Genomic DNA, 19,803 nt, shown 5'->3' on the forward strand with positions numbered 1-19,803 from the left:
TTGGCCAGGTCGCAGTTGTAAATGAGAACTTGTTCTCAATTAGCCTACCTGGTTACATAAAGGTGAAATAAAAAAATAAAAAGTTCAGTCCCACAACACAGTAGAAGCCTCATTCAAGTTTCTAAAGGCGGTTGATATCTAGTGGAAGCCCTAGGAAGTGCAACTTCATTCATATCCCACTGTGAATTCAATAGGGCCTGGGTTGAAAATCGACCAACCTCAGATTTCTCACTTCCTGTTTGGATTTCTTCTCAGGTTTTTGCCTGCCATATGAGTTCTGTTATACTCACAAACATCATTCAAACTGTTTTAGAAACTTCAGATTGTTTTCTATCCAATACTAATAATAATATGCATATATTAGCAACTGAGACTGAGGAGCAGGCCGTTTACTCTGGGCACCTCTGAGCACCTTTCATCCAAGCTAAATACTGCCCCTGCAGCTATAAGAAGTTAAACCCATGATGCAATAATTTAGTCAAAGTTAATTCATGATCCACTAAATCAAATGCTGCATTAAAATCTAAAAATAGTACACCCACAAACCTGCCATTATTCATAGCATTGAGCCACTGGTCAGTCATGTCAACCAATGCAGTGGTAGTGGGATGGTTTTTGCGATAAGCATGCTGATTGGCTGTAAATCAGATCATTTTCCCGTGTACTCCCATATTTGTCTACTCACAATACCCTCCAATATCTTACAGAGTGAAGGGAGTAGATAAATTGGTCGACTATTGGAAGGAGTAATGGATTCTTTGCTCTCTTTCGGGATTGGACACAGTTTAGCATTCTTCCATACATTTGCAAATGTCCCCTTTTCTGGTGACCAATTAAATATGTATTTCAGTGGAGCTGAAATCTCGGGAGCAGCATAGCGGAGTACTTTTTTTCTCCATATGTTCATAACCTGTAGATTTACCATTGGGTAATGACTTCAATAGGTTTAATACCTCTTCTACTGACACCATTTGTAGATTCAAAGATCATGTTTTTTTGCTCATAATATGATCATGGAAGAATGGGTATTTACATTATCGCTCAGTAAATACATTTCTCTTTGGAAAACAATCTGCCAAATGATATCAGCTGGTTTTGTTATTGTCCTCCAGTCAACCTCCACACTAAATGGGCATGTTGAAATAGATGTACCAAGTAAGCCCTTAACTGTATTCCATACCTTTTTACAATCATTTTTACAATCAATAAAAGCATTTTTGTAAAATAGCGTATTTTTCTCACGATTTAATTTAACTGCATATTTACGTAGTGTTCTATAATTCTGTTCATCAATTTCTAGTTTAGATTTGACAAAATGTCTTTGACAAAATGCCTCACCCAGTTCATCATCAATCCATGGAGATGGACAAGCCCCAACTGTACTCTTTCTTACTGGGGCATGATGATCCATTACCTCAGTGAGCAAATCAATAAAACATTCTGTGGCGTGATTTAAATCATCATAAATCATCTCCCAGGTAGAGATAACATGATAGACAGACTGGAGAACACACTGTACAAACAGCTGACGTGTTGATTTATGGAACATGCTCCTCTCTTCACATGTTATGAAATAACATCTGTATCAGTAAAAATGACTTCCCCTCTCTCTTTAATACACCACAGCTCTATAAGCATCTCCATTCGGGTCGGTGGCTGAGATTTTGTCAGTAGAAGTTTTGTCTACGTTGCTGCTGTGGTTTTTTATGTGTTTGGTCAAACCTTTTTCTTGTGTTTGAACTCGGTGACTGTGGTGTGCATGAAACTAGCACTGCGGTGCTGGATGCAGTTCAGTATACGGTCATTGAAATTACCGACTGTGTGAGAGAGAGAGGGAGAGAAAGAGAGAGAGAGAGAGAGAGAGAGAGAGAGAGAGAGAGAGAGAGAGAGAGAGAGAGAGAGAGAGAGAGAGAGGGAGAGGAGAGAGAGAGAGAGAGAGAGAGAGAGAGAGAGAGAGAGAGTTGAACGGTACAGAGTGTACTAGTATGGGCAGCAATAATGTGATCTGAGACTCATTCCAATAAAAGCAGGATAGAATTAAGGAGGGGAGGGGTAGAATGAGAGAATGAGGACAAAAGAGAGAGAGCTAAGGGAGAACGAGACTGTGTCTGCTCATATGTGCGTGTTTGCATATTTGTTTCCCCCCTGTTCCTCCCCACGGAGTCCTCTGGGTGGCGCCTCTGACTTTAACCATCACCCTACAGTCCCACACACACTATATAACCATCAGAAATTACCATTTGCCACTTAATGCAAACTAACAGTGTGGTATACTCAGTCTCAGCATTCATTTACAATAGGATGGCAGTCTTCTCTTAACATTGTCTGTTGACTCATTACATTTGCCCTCCCATGGGGACACTATGAAGTGGCATTGGGGACACATAAATGACTTTGGTGTTTGAACCCTAAGGAGGGATGTGGGAGGCTCAAGTTTGTGTGGGAGGGAGGGAGAAGGGGGCTTTTCAATAGAGAAAGGAGAAGAAGAGGGGGGCTGAGAGAAAGAGTAAGAGTACACAGTGACAGAATACCTGACCACTGTAACTGACCCAAAATTAAGGAAATGTTTGACTATGTACAGTCTCAGTGAGCATAGCCTTGCTATTGAGAAAGGCCGCCGAAGGCAGACCTGGCTCTCAAGAGAAGACAGGCTATGTGCACACTGCCCACAAAATGAGGTGGAAACTGAGCTACCCTTCCTAACCTCCTGCCAAATGTATGACCATATTAGAGACACATATTTCTCTCAGATTACACAGATCCACAAAGAATTCGAAAACAAATCCAATTTTGATTAACTCCAATATCTATTGGGTGAAATACCATAGTGTGCAATCACAGCAGCAAGATTTGTGACCTGTTGCCACAAGAAAAGGGCAATCAGTGAAGAACAAAGACCATTGTAAATACAACCGATATTTAAGTTTATTTATTTTCCCTTTTGTACTTTAACTATTTGCACATCATTACAACACTGTATATAGACATAATATGACATTTGAAATGTTTTTATTCCTTTGGAACTTTTGTGAGTGCAATGTTGACTGTTCATTTTTATTGTTTATTTCACTTTTGTTTATTATCTATTTCACTTGCTTTGGCAATATAAACATATGTTTCCAATGCCAATAAAGTCCTTAAATTGGAATTGAAATAGAAAGAAAGACAGCGAGGGAGGCATGGTGTTTGTTTTCATTTGTAAAATATGAAATATGAAGAGGAGGAGGGAAATTAGAGGGAGAACATAGGATAAAAAGTTTGTTATGTGACCGACCAGACTAATGGGCCCGCCCCCGGCTTTCTAGTTCCCTCCCTGCTCCCCCCCCCCCCCCTTTTGCTGAGAGAACAGGCTGTTGGTTTACTCCACAGTATCACTGGCTGTGTGTGAGAGGCCCAGAGAGCTAAGGAGAGGGGGGTGTTTAGATCAGTTACAACTCCCAATGAGAATCACCCAGACAGTGGAGAGGGTGACTGAGGACTGTGTGTGAGAGTGGGAAGTAGTCTGGAGCTCAAGAGAAGAGAGAAAGAGCAGACAAAAGAGAAAAAAGCTGTTCAACTCCAAGACCAATACACAGAGAGAAGCCAGTCAAGGACTTCATCAGAGTGGAACCAAGCAGAGGCTGAGACAGACGCACAGCACCTGGAGAAGGTTCACCCCGACTGAAAGTGACAGAGGTCCACTATTACAACAACCACAAGCCTGGAATGCCAGTCCTGCTCTGAGCTGCTCTTGTTTTTCTCTGGGTGGAAATTCCTCTGAGACGTCACTGCTAGCTAAGCTCAGCTGAACAACCACAGCAGAAGAGGACTCTGGTGTTGTTGTGGTTGTTGGACAAAATAGTGTGTGTGTGGAGCTAGAGAGAGGAACATGTTTGACTGTATGGAGGCTCTAGGGATGGCCCCTCGGCCGCTCTTCGACGTGTCCACTCAGGGGGCTTGTATGCTGGGCAAGGCCACCCCCTTCTTCCCTGGTCTGGACCCCTTTGCCTGGGGTGGGACAGCCAGTGTTCAGTGTAAGTGAAGTATTTGCTATGTCTCCTCACTCGACTCATCAGACTGTAAAGGCTTGTGTGTGTGCTGTGTGTGTTTGTGCAGAGACACGGTTTTCACTCTCCTCATCAGGCCGTCGGTGTTATTGTGATCATGTGGAAAGAGTGACAATCTCAGTGTGCATGTGTGTCCTTATCGGAGTGCTGGTGTTATCATAGAGCTCTCTCCACAGGAAGAGACCGATTCCATTTGATTCTCAGTGCCCTTTCTCGTCCTCCAGTCTGTTTGTTTATGTGCTCAGTGTGTGGGACTGCATATTTATTCATCATCACATTTGTTTTCTTTTTGAATGACTTCAGATGACTGATTTAGCTTTCTCTCACAATATGGGCCCCCTGACCTTGTGAGGTGTTTAGAAGCTAACTACCAAAGTCAAAATGAACGGGGATCCTTAAAAGGGATCACAAGAGGCCCAATGATCAAAGCCTATGACCCATTTCAGTAGAGATCTGGGTAACTGATGCAATGTGAATAACTAGGCCTACTTAAAAACATAATTAGCATCTAACTTAAAAGTTCATTTGAGGGCAAAACTGTTAATGAAGAATAACTAGAGCATGAGTAAGTAGGACAATACAGCTTTACAGTAACAACTGAGGCCTTGGGGTATAACAGGGCCATGTCTCTCTCTCTCTCTTTTCCTAGAGGCTTTGCCACTTTGCTAACACACTAGCCTGTATGAGTGAAAAGGAGTGAAAACAATGGGTGTGAGAAAATAAGTTGTTATTGTTATGCAGCCCATCTACCCTCACCACTGTATTTCATATGATAATAGCATACTCTGGCACTGGCAACATGGTGTTTCTGGCATGCTCATTTGAATATGAAAGATGGGGGGGCCTTGCCATTGCGCTATAGGAACGTGTTCAGGCAGGGAAGACACAGGAAACTATTACAGATGTTATATTTATCTATTTCATCCAGATGGCCTACACGCTTGTACGCAAGGCTGTGCCCCTTAGCGCCTTTTGTGTCGGTTTAATAATTGCGACCCAGGTGAATTCTACTTCATGACAGTAGGCCTACACCGTGTGCTGGTTAGTTTAAGTTCTTCAAGGTGAAATGCCTATATATCTTCATTAATCGTGAAGACACCAGGGTTTCAGGCGCTGTCAGCCCCACGGTGTTTCCCGTAATGAAGACGAATGAGCTGTCAGGACGAGCGAGACCACAGCCGGTCTCAACTCGCTAAATACAATCGCCAACTTCTGAGGGGACAGGAGGACAACAAAATAAAGCTACAGTTGTATTGGGCATCGAAACTATGAGCCGTTCTTTATTCGGTAACAGTCTAGGTCCTATAATGTCCTGTCCAAAATGTCCTTATTATTACGTTTCTGTTGCGCAAATGTACATCGTGGCCACCACAACACCTTTTGATTGAAGAGAATGAGATTTATTTTTCCACGAACACTTTAAGTGAATTAAGTTCCGTTTATAAACTACTTTTCTCTGGTCGTAAGATTGGTTGCCTTCACAAAATAGTATCTGTTGTTAGGCAGTTTGAGAAAGAGACAAAGATAAGGAGAAAACAGAATAGGTCTAAAGACCACAGAAATGTCCTTTGATAGGCGTGGATGGCCCCGGGCGGGGGAGAGAGAAAAGAGGGATCTAGAGTGTTGAGTGTTCATCTTTAGAACGGTGTTCTGTTTCCATCCTCTGTTCCCAATAACCTCAGTAAACATCGAGAGACAATAACTCGCGAAGAGGCGTAATTCACCCACTCTATTCACACTGGTTAGCCCTCATTGTTGCCAACAGACGGATGAGCTAGCAATGGCTCACCCTTACATTGCCAAACATGGAAAGGTCGGACTAAAATCTAATTTAGAAAGTAGGATAGCATAATAACCAGTAAGAACTCATTCACATTCTCAAAGAAGTGGGTCTTTGTGAGTGTGTTCAACCTGGACTCAGGGGTAGACGTAACATAGTAAAAGAAAATCACTGGACACTCCAATTATTATATGTTATGTTCCGTATGGTAGCCTATATATTAACTTGTGGATGTCCCTCATCCATTTCGTATGATATTTTATTAATTGCAATTTGTTTTGACTAATGTTAGCTAGGTGGCTAACATTTACTACGCTAGGAGTTAAGCTTAGGAGTCAGACTAAAGGGTTAGGGGAAGGGTTAGCTAAAAAGTAGCTTAAAAACTAGGCTGATGACATTGCAACTTTTGGGTTGCTAGACGTTCGCATTATACCACGCACCCTACTTTCCTTTTTGCCTTAAAGATGCTCCGACATTTCCTGGTTGCTATAATTTGAATAGTTCACCTAATTTCCGTTTATGTGACAAAACAAACAAGTATAGTGTAGAGAATTATTCTAAACCCCTGCAAAATATATTTTCCATAAACAAAAATATTGTATTTTCAGCTGTTTGAAGCTGGTGTACGAAACCAAAAGTTAAAGATGCAAAAAGGAAACTTAAGAATGGGAAGTATAGAAATAGCGCACATAGAACATATTTACTGCTTCTTAGACTTGCTTTCAATGAGGATGACAGATCTATAACATACATTTCTGTGAATTTGGTTGTGTTGACCAAAAATGTACGTATTACAGCTTTAAGTAAACTTCTGTCTTATATAGCCATACCAAACTTAGCATGTCATACTAATTTTTACATGTTAAGTCTATGAGACCAGGCTGGTGTGTTTGATGTTTGATGTTTTTTGCCCTTGGAAGCTGAACTACAGTGTGTCATTGTTTAGCATCTACAGAAAGGAGGTCAATGATAGATTGACAGGCTTGTCAACAACAAACGAGGCCATCACTTTTTCACAAAAAGACAACCCAAGCTCATATTCAGCTCTATGACTACACACACCCATTGTGTTTTATCGAATTTGACAAGGTAAATATTCTGAAGGCTGTAGGTCTTTCTCATATATCATCAGCAGAATAGAACATTTGGCCTACAGGAGAACACAACGCATCAGCACTAGTATCAACAACACAGCCAACCTATGATGGATCCGCCAGGGGGTAGATTGGAATAGAGGCTCTGCCACAGTGTGGAACTTGGTCATGTTACTTCTCTAAATTCTCATAATCAGGGATAGGCATTCAGGCGGCCCTAGTGTGTTTGTGTGTGGCCAGTTTTCCTGTTTTCTGTTGTTTTTGGTTCAGGACCTTTCTGCCTCCCTTGGTTTTCTCCCTTGGTCAGGCGTAATGGAGAGAGCACAGACAGGCCAAAGTCAGGATCTGTGTGCGTGTGTCCCTCTTTGCACACTGGTTGGTGGGCTTCCTAATAAAGAAAGAGAAAGGCATCATTTTAAACACCATTAAATAAAGTAGACATGGTATTGTACAGTAATGAAAGCAACACCAAACAAGGACTATACATGCCGTTATTTTGAATTCTTATGAGTGTGCTGCTGTATATGTGTGTCGGTCTCACTGAATCATGCATACAGTATCCCTCGGATCTTGTGTCTTGTCAGAATACGTCAACGTCATTTGTTTGCCTTTAATGAAGGCCTTTAATTATTCAATTATAATTACAAAAGGCTCAATTAAGAGATCAGACTGCCTGCAGGGGACGGGGCAGCAAGAAGAGAGGGATGAAAGGGGGATTGATTAGGGATTAAGATTTACCCCCTACAATTCCATCCCTTCTTCTGTATTCAGGGGGTTTCGTCCTTTCATCAGAGAATAGGCCAGCATGTCTTCTCTGGGAGTGATAACACTAATCCATTGTCTCTCTCTGCTTCTCTCCTCTCTGCCCTTGATGTCTTATTCACTACCACCTTGAAGGTCATATGGCCACATTATACGTGTCATGACTATGTTAGGAAGCTCAGGTGAAATAGTATTAATTGATAGTTTGTAAATGCTGTGCCTTTGTAACAGTATAGCTTCCGTCCCTCTCCTCACCCCAACTTGGGCTCGAACCAGGGACCCTCTGCACACATCAACAACAGTCACCCACGAAGCATCGTTACCCATCGCTCCAAAAAAGCCGCTGCCCTTGCAGAGCAAGGGGAACCACTACTTCAAGGTCTCAGAGCGAGTGACGTCACCGATCGAAACGCTGTTAGCGCGCACCACCACTAACTAGCTAGCCATTTCACATCGGACACACCTTCAGGATTAAACAATACGGTTACAGATTAACTGGAAAGTTAGAATATTTCTCTAAGAAAATTTGGAGAGGCAGGATGAAATCTCCATTGCAGCATGTAGAGTAATACATTCGCATAAATGTACTTTTTTCATGGTCAAATAAAAATGGCAAATACTTTGACACTCACAGGTATATGTTTTTAGTTTCCACAGTAACACATGCATGCACAAAGGCAACAGGTTGTACAGTAAGAATTTACACAAACATACTTGGGCCAGTTTGATTAAATCTGTCTAAAACAACGATAGGGAGACAGAGTGAAATACTATATGTGAGGTAGATGGTAGTTGAGAGGGTTTAGAGGGAGAGTGAGAGAGAATACATCCCATAGACGGTGTGTGTATTTGTGTCTGTGGTGTGTGTGCTTTTGTGTGTCTCTCTCAGTGCTCAGACGGCTGTCCCTGTTTGTGCCTGCACAGATTTCACAGGCCCCTGATGGAATTCAGTAATAGCATTTTATAGCTTGTCTTCAGTGGGCAAGGGAACACAGTAAATAATATTGGTTGTCCATGGTGCGTACACTCCCATGCGTCCTGCCCAGTGTCCTGGGACACATCTGGGCTGGCTTTGTCATAGTGCCATTGGGCCAGGGCAAGTGGGAGAAGGACCCAGTCAACCCTACCTTTTGTATTAGTCTGTAATTGTTTTCCAAAGTCAGAGAACCACTCATTTACATGATATAAAGATTTTCTACATTATACAGTACCGGTCAAAAGCTTGGACACACCTACTCATTCAAGGGTTTGTCTTTATTTTTTTTCTACATTGTAGAATAATAGTGAAGACATCAAACCTATGAAATAACACATATGGAATCATGTAGTAAGCAACAAAGTGTTCAACAAATCAAAATATATTTTATTTTTGAGATTCTTCACAGCAGCCTCCCTTTGCCTTGACAGCCTTGCACACTCTTGACTGGTACACTATATTTTGTACAATGTTGGACTGTCGTCAGGCACCTCTCTATGGTTTCTCCCAGATAGACATAGAATGGTTATAAATGGCGTGACGTGACGCCTCAGGACTACCTGTGTGTGTTAGTGTATGGTCTGTCTGTCTGTCTCTGGGAGTGTGTATGTATCGAAGTTTGGGATTTTTATTTTATTTTATTTATTTTACCTTTATTTAACCAGGTAGGCAAGTTGAGAACAAGTTCTCATTTACAATTGCGACCTGGCCAAGATAAAGCAAAGCAGTTCGACAGATAAAACGACACAGAGTTACACATGGAGTAAAAACAAACATACAGTCAATAATGCAGTATAAACAAGTCTATATACAATGTGAGGTGAGAAGGGAGGTAAAGGCAAAAAAGGCCATGATGGCAAAGTAAATACAATATAGCAACCCCAGAGGAAGTGGGGATCCTGTCTTCCTGTGGCAGGGCAATGCTGAGCAGAACACCAGTAAGTAGCTAGTCAACTGATTGTTACTCTTCAGACAAAAATAACCTGTGCCAAGCTTTAGCTACTGTGTATGTTTGAGTTGCTGTTTGAGTTATTAACTGAGGCCTATTCAGATGTGCTAAGCTGGCCAACCACACAAAAGGGATTGATTTTGAGTGACTGATTAGTTGATTGATATATTGATGACTGATATATGTTGATATACTGGTTGAGAATCCTGGTCTTAAATTGCTAACGCAAAGTAGTTGAAATGCCTTGTGGGACTTGTAGCTAGGTTGTTTAGATACTCAAACCTCACTCAGTCAGATGAGTGCTTTAGTAATTGTGGTGACTGAACCACTTGTATTGCACTAGGATTAGTGGTTCTTGACAGTAATGACAAATTGTTTCCCAATTTCAGTGTAACTCAAACAATCTTAAAAGTAATGGGATTAGCTTGGTAGAGTTATTGAAAAGCAGTTACTGTAGTATGAGGAGCAGCCAGGCAGCACTGTAGTGCCTCACCTGTTGTAATGAATAGTATTTACCATCTAGTCTTGTTCTAGCTTGTCTCAGACTCTGTAATTCCCCTCTTCATTGTGTCATAACAGTCTTTCCCATCCATGGCCACAACACATTGATTTCAATGGTTGGATGTTTGGAAACAATTGAAACGTGTGTGTGTGTGTGTGTGTGTAGGTCTATGTGTGTTTTTGTCTCAGTGTTGTTGTTCATCAAGGTGGGATTAGGAAGGCATGGCTGTTTGAAGCATAGTGTTGGTCATCTGACAAGAAAGTGTTGTGCGGAAAGTAGGGGTAGTTGGTGAGTAGGGGAGATGAGGGGAGGCCAAATGTTGACTCCGTTTAATAAAAAAAAGGGGTGAAATAAAAAGGTAGCTTTATGAGGTGTTGTAAAGAAGAAAGGCTGCTTTGTATGCAATGTGAGGTGAATGTGAGGGGCAATCCTGATTTAACAACCGTCCCTAAAAAATACCCCCCCCCCCCCCCCCACACACACACACACAGAGAAACCCTGCCTTCCTGTCCATCTCTGTTAGGAGAAAAACATATGGGAGTAAATATTGCATTAAACACTGCAGTTGTATTGGACATATACAGAAGCCAGTACAGATGTAGGATCTTCATTTGAGCCAATCTGCTACAGTAGGAAAATAACCCTGCAGCAACAGGAAATATAAACTATTCTGTGGTATTCTGTGGTATTCTGAAATTTCAAGTCTGACATTTCAAAATGGAAATTACAAACTTCAGAAGCCTTTTTAAACCTCAAATACACTACAAGTTGTACATTTCCTAAAAGTTCCCTGCAACAGGGTGATTAAATTAAGATCCAACATCTGTAGGTGAACTTGCAGCATTACTCTCCACATTATCTGTGTGTATGTGTGTGTGTGTTTGCCGTATAGTCCATGGCTGTGTGTCGTTCTAGTAAGGGTGTGATAATTCCTCTCGGATTGTGTGTGTGCATGCATGAGCTGGTGTGTGCTCATGTGTTTGTGCGTGTGACCCCCTCTTGCCTGTGCGTTTGGTGTTGCTGTTTTTATGGAGCCATCTCCTGGACGGTAGACTGGTTTTATCACAGGCTTTCCTTTCAAAGAAACTGCCAATGACAGGAAGGGCTCCTCCTCCCAACAGAGCAGGAAGGCAGAGGGGGGAGAGAAGGAGGGAGGGATATGGGACAGGCCAGGGAGGGGGAAGGGAAGGGAGGTGAGGGAGGATTGGATGTGTAGGTATTGAACTTAAGACAGCTGACGAAAGGAAGTGCCATTGCTCCACATTTTAGACTGAAATCCCTTCGACCCCCCCCGCACGCTAACGCATCCACTCACTCAGCATATCCTCTCCTGGGGTTCAGGTCTATTTGGAGCTCCTGAGTGGCGCAGCGGTCTAAAGCACTGCATCTCAGTGCAAGAGGCATCACTACAGTCCCTGGTTCAAATCCAAGCTGTATCACATCTGGCTGTGATTGGGAGTCCCATAGGATGGTGCACAATTGGCTCACCGTTGTCGGGTTTAGGCCTGGGTAGGCCATCATTGTTCTTAAATGACTTGCCTGGTTAAAAAATGTAAATCCTTATTGGTTATCTGTAAACATAGGCCTATCTGTTATAGAGAATTAGTCTGTTCAACACCAGTGTACAGCTACAACTCTAGAATGATCCATTAAATCACACATTTGCTCATTTCAAAGAGTGAGTGGTCATGGTGGAGCATATGGGTTTGAAGACACACAAGGGGATTGTTTTCCTGTTTGTTGGTATATACAGGATGGAATGAGTTAACGTAGTCTCCATTTTCTCCCTCAGATCAGGCTTAAGGTGGTGTTCTTGTGTGTTGTTCCCACATACTGTATGTGTTGTTCCCCTATTTCACACTGAAAGTCACACTGAAAGTCACACTGAAAACCGACACACACATTCCAACATGTTCATAAGCTGAAACCAGGCTACACTCACACACATTCACACGCACACACATTCCACAGCAGACTCCAGAACATTTTGTGAGGCGAGAAGTTATGTAAAAGGAAATTTGCAAACCAAATGAGTCTTTGGAGACCTGATTGCGCCATACTGTAGATTGGATCACGTCCAATTTAAAACTGAACGCCTACAGTCATGTACCGAGATTCCATTATGTTGGCACAACTGAAATTTGTGCAGAATCTCATCTCTATAAAATGCCATCTCAAAATCAATCATTAGAACTAGAAAAGGCCATGTGACCTGACCAGGAAAAAATGATATTACGTTATTGCCAGGTATCACTAGGACATGGAGTTTTTCCTTGTCAGATACCTGGGTCAGGAACACTACTTATGAGTCCTAAGTGGCGCAGCGGTCTAAGGCGTCACTACAAAGACTGGTTCGATCCCGGGCTGTATCACACTGTGATCGGGAGTCCCATAGGGCGCCGCACAATTGGCCCAGCGTCGTCCGGGTAAGCCGTCATTGTAAAACAAGAATTTGTTCTTAACTGTCTTGCCTAGTAAATAAAATATAACTTTTTAAAATATACAAGGGAAGATAAACGTAGACAAAATCACAGGATACTCCCATAGTAACATCCCATGGAGGTCTGTCAAGCCCACCAGGCTGGCTGAAGCCCACCCCTGAGACATCTGAACTGCCCCTTAGGCAATGCGCCCCACTCTGTCGCCCACAGCGAATGAAAGGAGCCCTTCATCACAGCACACATTCAACACGCTACACTGTGTGCGTGTGGGTGTGTGCCTGATATGAAAATGCATTTCTCACCACTAGGATCCATGTGACATATATGACAAATGGGTGAAAAGTTTGCATAAGGTCTTGACTAAAGCTTCTTCACGGTCCGGCTGTTGTAGCAAGCAAACTGTACTAACGTAGGCTATAGCCTACACGGACAAAAAAAATAATCATTGTATCTACATTGAGGTTCATTCAGACATCTAATAGGACTCAAAAGTCAAGAAAACTCTGTAATTAGGTGAAAAATGTATGTCAGCCTCAAGCCCCAGCTGTAATAGCGAGCATAGGTAGAGGGAGTTAAGACAGACAGACCTAGGATGCATGGTTGAAAGACAGACAGAGAGAAAGAGAGGGATAGATGGGGGAGTGTGTGAAGGCCAACCGATGGTAGAAAGTGGCGCATGTATAAGTGACAATGAGGGACTATGAAGACTCACTCCCTCTCCTGCATAATGGGGCTGCAGGGTGGCCTAGTGGTTAGAGCGTTGGACTAGTAACCGGAAGGTTGCAAGTTCAAACCCCTGAGCTGACAAGGTACAAATCTGTTGTTCTGCCCCTGAACAGGCAGTTAACCCATTGTCATTGAAAATAAGAATTTGTTCTTAACTGACTTGCCTAGTTAAATAAAAAATAAAGAAGCCATGCAAAGACAGAGGGGATTAGGAGTAGAATTATATGGAATTGTGATGGCTCTGCTGTACCTGCCCCTCCCCACCCACCCACACCCACCATCACCCCTCCTCATAGCCTAGGCTGACACACGGCACTCAGGATGGGGATTGTCATGCTAATTGAGTCCCAGGCTTCTGGGGGCTGATAAGGAAGGCCTCAGGTTTCACAGGAGCTTTTGTTTTCTAAACAGTGATGTGTCGAGCTGAGAGGGGATTAGGAGTACTGAAGAAGAAGCAGAGAGAGAGAAAGAGGAAGCAAGAGAGTGAGAAAGCAAGAGAGAGAGAAAGACAATTAGACCCAACCAAATCATGAGAAAACGAAGAGATGAGGGACTTGACACATTAGAAGGAATTAACAAAAAAACAGAGAAAACTAGAACGCTATTTTAGCCTTAAACAGAGAGTAAACAGTGTCAGAATACCTAACCACTGTGACTGACCCGAACTAAAGGAATACTTTGCCTATGTACAGACTCAGTGAGCATGGCCTTGCTATTGAGAATGGCCGCCGTAGGCAGACCTGGCTCTCAAGAGAAGGTTATGTGCACACAAAATGAATTTTATTTCCCTCAGATTACACAGATCCACAAATAATTAAAAAAGAAATCCAATTTTGATTAACTCCCATGTCTATTGGGTGAAATACCGTAGTGTGCCATCACATCAGCAAGATTTGTGACCTGTTGCCACAAGAAAAGGGCAACCAGTGAAGAACAAACACCATTGTAAATACAACCCATATTTATGTGTATTTATTTTCCCTTTTGTACTTTAACTATTTGCACATCGTTAAAACACTGTATATAGACATAATATGACATTTGAAATGTCTTTATTATTTTGGAACTTCTGTGACTGCAATGTTCACTGTTATTTTAAAAAATAGTTTATTGTTTATTTCACTTTTGTTTATTATCTACTTCACTTGCTTTGGCAATGTTAACATATGTTTCCCATGCCAATAAAGCCCTTGAATTGAATTGAAAGAGGGGGAGTACGAGAGTGAGCAAGAGAGAGATGTGTAGAGCTGAGGAGAGACACTGAAGGAGAAGCAGAGAGAATGAAAGGAAGAGGGAGAGAAAAAAGGTGAAGGCAATAGAGCGAGAGATAGAGAGAGAGCAAACTGCAGCTAACTAAAGCACCAGGGTAGACACAGACCCACTTTTGCACAAAGTGAAAAGGTGGAAGAAGGAAGGTAGAGGGATAAACAAGGATGGAGAGAGGGAGGTGGGAGAGAGAGGGATAAAGTGAGATGGAAGGAGTTGTGAGGGGTGGAGCTGGTCTAAGTGCTTGTCTAGGGGTAGTCCTATGGAGGCTGATTGATGTAGTGACACGCTGTGAGGTAAGCCCTGGGCGAAGAAAGAGACAGAAGGAGAGAGAGAGGGGCGTTTTTTCAGGCTGAGGCTCAGTTCAGGATGATGACAGATCCAGGCCCCCTCTCTCTCGGTCTCTTCCAGCCAGGTGGAGCTGGGATTGTCCCAATCTATTTCTCTGTGTTCTCCTGTTTTCCCTCACTCCTTCTATGCCCTTTCCCTCTCTCCCTTTATCTTGTGTCCTGTTGTCTTCTCCCCCTTTTCTGTCTATCCCTCTCTCCACCTCTCCCCCCTCACGTCAGACATTGTCAGTCACTACCTCTCCCCTGGCGCCACATGCAACTCCTCCTTTTCAATAGGAGCTTTTTTTCTGGGCCTTTCTTTCATTGTAGTGTTACTACATAAACAGAAAACAGCACTCCGGTTACAGTGTCCCTCACTCAGCACCAACCCACTCCCACCTCCACTACCTGTCTCTACTGACAGCATGGGTGTCCCAAAAGGTACCCTATTCCCTATATAGTACTCTAATTCCCTATATAGTACTCTAATTCCCTATATAGTACTCTAATTCCCTATATAGTACTCTAATTCCCTATATAGTGCTCCAATTCCCTACTATATAGTGCTCCAATTCCCTATATAGTACTCTAATTCCCTATATAGTACTCTAATTCCCTATATAGTACTCTAATTCCCTATATAGTGCTCTAATTTCCTATGGGCCCTGGTAAAAAGTAGTCATTTTGGACATATCCTGGGACTGGGTCTCTGTCTGTCTCAGGCCATGGTAGAAGGATTTGGGGCCCAGGATTATATTTTGGAATGCTCAGACATATTCACTTGAATGTCTACATGCGATCACAATTAAGCAACCTCAGTCTTCTGTAACACTGATCAGAGACGTTATAGTGAACGAGGGCCCAGAGTTATTCCTGGTCGGGATTGCAGGTCATGAAAAAGTTCTGACTCTAATCACTAGCCGTAAAAGCAACAGTGGCTGTGGTTCCTGTGACCATAGGATCAACAGTTGAAGTAGTGGTAGCATCCCAATGTAGGCTATTGGTTGTAGTAAGATGTTGGGCTACCGATGGTGGTAGTGGTTTTGGTAGTGGTTTTAGGCTATTGGTCTAGTAGTAGTACTAATGTTAGTGGTAGACTCGTAGCTTATTAGTAGCTAGTACCAATGGTATTATTAGTGGTGGTAGTAGACTGTTAGGCTATTGGTAGCTAGTAATAGTATTTGTATTTGTATTTATTATGGATCCCCATTAGCTACTGCCAAGACAGCAGCTACTCTTCCTGGGGTCCAGCAAAATTAGGGCAGTTCTAAAATGTTAAATACATTACAATACATTCACAACAGATTTCACAACACATTAAGTGTGTGCCTTCAGGCCCCTCCTCTACTACCACATATCTACAACACAAAATCCATGTGTACGTGTGTGTATAGTGTGTATGTTATCATGTGTGTGTATGCATGTGTCTGTGCCTATGTTTGTGTTGCTTCACAGTCACTGCTCTTCCATACGGTGTATTTCTATCCGTTTTTTAATCCGATTTTACAGCTTACATGAGTTACTTGATGTGGAATATAGTTCTGCGTAGTTATGGCTCTATGTAGTACTGTGTGCCTGCCAAAGTCTGTGCTGGACTTAGGGAATGTGAAGAGACCTCTGGTGGTGTGTCTTGTGGGGTATGCATGGGTGTCTGAGCTGTGTGCCAGTAGTTTAAACAGACAGCTCGGTGCATTCAACATGTCAATACCTCTCACAAATACAAGTAGTGATGAAGTCAATCTCTCCTCCACTTTGAGCCAGGAGAGATTGACATGCATATTATTAATATTAGCTCTCTGTGTACATCCAAGGGCCAGCCGTGCTGCCCTGTTCTGAGCCAATTGCAATCTTCCTAAGTCCCTCTTTGTGGCACCTGATCACACGCCTGAACAGTAGAGTCCAGGTGCGACAAAACTAGGGCCTGTAGGACCTGCCTTGTTGATAGTGCTGTTAAGAAGGCAGAGCAGCGCGTTATGATGGACAGACTTCTCCCAATCTTAGCTACTGTTGTATCAATATGTTTTGACCATGACAGTTTACGATCCTGGGTTACTCCAAGCAGTTTAGTCACCTCAACTTGCTCAATTTCCACATGATTTATTACAAGATTTAGCTGAGGTTTAGGGTTTAGTGAATGATTTATCACCAAATACAATGCGTTCAGTTTTTGAAATATGTAGGAAAGACTTATTCCTTGCCAACCATTCTGAAACTAACTGCAGCTTTTTGTTAAGTGTTGCAGTGCTGGTTGAATGTCCTTCCTGATAACCGTACTGAAAGTCTGTTGTCAATTTGTTTATTGTAAAATAGCATTGGCAAACACAATTTTTCCCAGAAGATTACTAAGGGTTGGTAACAGGCTGATTGGTCGGCTATTTGAGCCAGTAAAGGGGGCTTTACTATTCTTAGGTAGCGGAATGACGTTTTGATAAATTGATAGCGTCTCATCTCATATGTACAGTATATGTATATACATGTAGATATATGTATACTGTATTCTATACCATCTACTGCATCTTGCGTATGCCGCATGGCCATCGCTTATTCATATATTTATGTGTATATATTCTTATTCATCCCTTTACATTTGTGTGTATAAGGTAGTCGTTGTGAATTAGTTAGATTACTTGTTAGATATTACTACACTGTCGGTACTAGAAGCATAAGCATTTCGCTACACTCGCATTAACATCTGCTAACCATGTGTATGTGACCAATACAATTTGTTTTGATTTTATATGTCAAATAGGAGTGGCAATATCGTTCGCTATTATCCTGGTAGTGGTGGAAGTAGACTGTTAGGCTATTGGTAGCTAGTACTAATGTTAGTGATGGTAGTAGACTGTTAGGCTATTGGTAGCTAGTACTAATGTTAGTGATGGTAGTAGACTGTTACTGTTGTTGCTGTTGATAGCTGGTACTAAAATGTTCAGCTAAAATGGTGCCGGAGCAGATGGCAGACGTTTTACGAGCCCCCAAATTATCGTGTTTTGTTTTGTTTATCTGCATGTGTTTGTAAGTAATTTTTTTACTATTTTTGTACATAATGTTGCTGCTACCATCTCTTATGACCGAAAATAACTTCTAGACATCAGGACTGCGATTACTCACCACGGATTAGCAGAATTATTTTTCTTCTTTCACGACTCTGAAGAGCCCGAGGCGGAGGATATACGGCTCCCTCGGGAACAGGCCCCGATCCCAGTGATCTACGTGAAGAGGAGGCGGAGAAAGAGAGGCCAGAGGGCGGGCTACCTTCTGAGTAGTAGGAGGCGATCGAATAAACGAATCGAATAAATAAAAATAAATAAACTCCCCTCAATTCTGCTCACGAACTTGCAATCTTGGACAATAAAATGGATGACTTATTGGGAAGATTAAACTACCAACAAGACATTCAAAACTGTAACATCTTGTGCTTCACGGAGTCGTGGCTGAACGACGACAATATTAACATACAGCTGGCTGGTTATACGTTATACCGGCAGCATAGAACAGCGGCGTCTGACAAGACAAGGGATGGCTGTCTATGTATTTTTGTAATCGACAGCTTGTGCGCGATATCTAAGGAAGTCTCGAGTCATTGCTCGCCTGAGGTAGAGTTTCTCATGATAAGCTGCAGACCACATTACCTATCGAGAGAGTTTACATACCACCACAGTCAGAGGCTGGCACCAAGATAGAATTGAATGAGCTGTATTCCACCATAAGCAAACAAGAAAACGCTCACCCAGAGGCGGCGCTCCTAGTAGACTTGCAGGGAAACTTAAATCAGTTTTGCCAAATTGATATCAACATGTTATATGTGCAACCAGAGGGAAAAGTCCTCTGGACCACACAGAGATGTATAGAAATCTATCCCTTGCTCTCCATTTGGCAAATCTGACCATAATTCTATTCTCCTGATTCCTGCTTACAAACTAAAATTAAAGCAGGAAGCACCAGTGTTAGATCAATAAAAAAAGTGGTCAGATGAAGCAGATGCTAAGCTACATGACTGTTTTGCTAGCACAGACTGGAATATGTTCCGGGATTCCTCCAATGGCATAGAGGAGTACACCACATCTGTCATTGGCTTCATCAATAAGTGCATTGATGATGTCATCCCCACAGTGACTGTACGTAAATACACCACCCATTAACCATGGATTACAGGCAGCATCCACACTTAGCTAAAAGCTAGAGCTGTCGCTTTCAAGGAGCGGGACTCTAACCCAGAAGCTTACAAGAAATCCCGCTATGCCCTCCAACGAACCATCAAACAGGCAAAGCGTCAATACAGGACTAAGATTGAACTGTACCACACCGGCTCTGACGCTCGTCGGATGTGGCAGGGCTTGCAAACCATTACAGACTACAAAGGGAAGCACAGCCGAGAGCTGCCCAGTGACACGAGCATACCGGACGAGCGAAACTACTTCTATGCTCGCTTCGAGGCAAATAACACTGAAACATGCACGAGAGCACCAGCTGTACCAGAAGACTGTGTGATCACGCTCTCCGCAGCCGATGTGAGTAAGACCTTTAGACAAGTCAACATTCACAAGGCCGCTGGGCCAGACGGATTACCAGGACATGTACTCCGAGCATGCACTGAACAACTGGCAAGTGTCTTCACTGACATTTTCAACATCTGCCTGTCTGAGTCTGTAATACCAACTTGTTTCAAGCAGACCACCATAGTCCCTGTGCCCAAGAACACTAAGGGAACCTGCCGAAATGACTACCGACCCGTAGCACTCACGTCGGTAGCCATGAAGTGCTTTGAAAGGTTGGTCATGATTCACATCAACACCATCATCCCTAGACCCACTCCAATTTGCATACCGCCCCAACAGATCCACAGATGATGCAGTTTCTATTGCATTCCACACTGCCCTTTCCCACCTGGACAGAAGGAACGCATGTGAGAATGCTATTTATTGACTACAG

At 42.6% G+C, this 19,803-nt stretch overlaps 1 protein-coding gene across 2 annotated transcripts in view; it reads left to right on the forward strand.

Annotated features, from left to right (window-relative positions):
• The window catches only part of LOC109895109 (retinoic acid receptor gamma-A-like), a 77,560-nt gene that overhangs the window by 45,480 nt on the left and 12,277 nt on the right, over positions 1 to 19,803 (forward strand). Inside the window, exon 1 of one of the 2 annotated variants that reach the window (XM_020488769.2) lies at positions 3,361 to 4,013. The exons of the other annotated variant lie outside the window; for it this stretch is intronic. Coding sequence (XP_020344358.1) covers positions 3,869 to 4,013 — 145 coding nt within the window. The 5' untranslated portion in view covers positions 3,361 to 3,868. Of the gene's footprint in view, positions 1 to 3,360; positions 4,014 to 19,803 lie in introns of those variants that run through there. 2 annotated transcript variants of the gene reach the window in all.

This window comes from Oncorhynchus kisutch, linkage group LG1 (assembly GCF_002021735.2).
Source record: "Oncorhynchus kisutch isolate 150728-3 linkage group LG1, Okis_V2, whole genome shotgun sequence".
In the NCBI taxonomy this organism is placed as follows: Eukaryota; Metazoa; Chordata; class Actinopteri; order Salmoniformes; family Salmonidae; genus Oncorhynchus; species Oncorhynchus kisutch.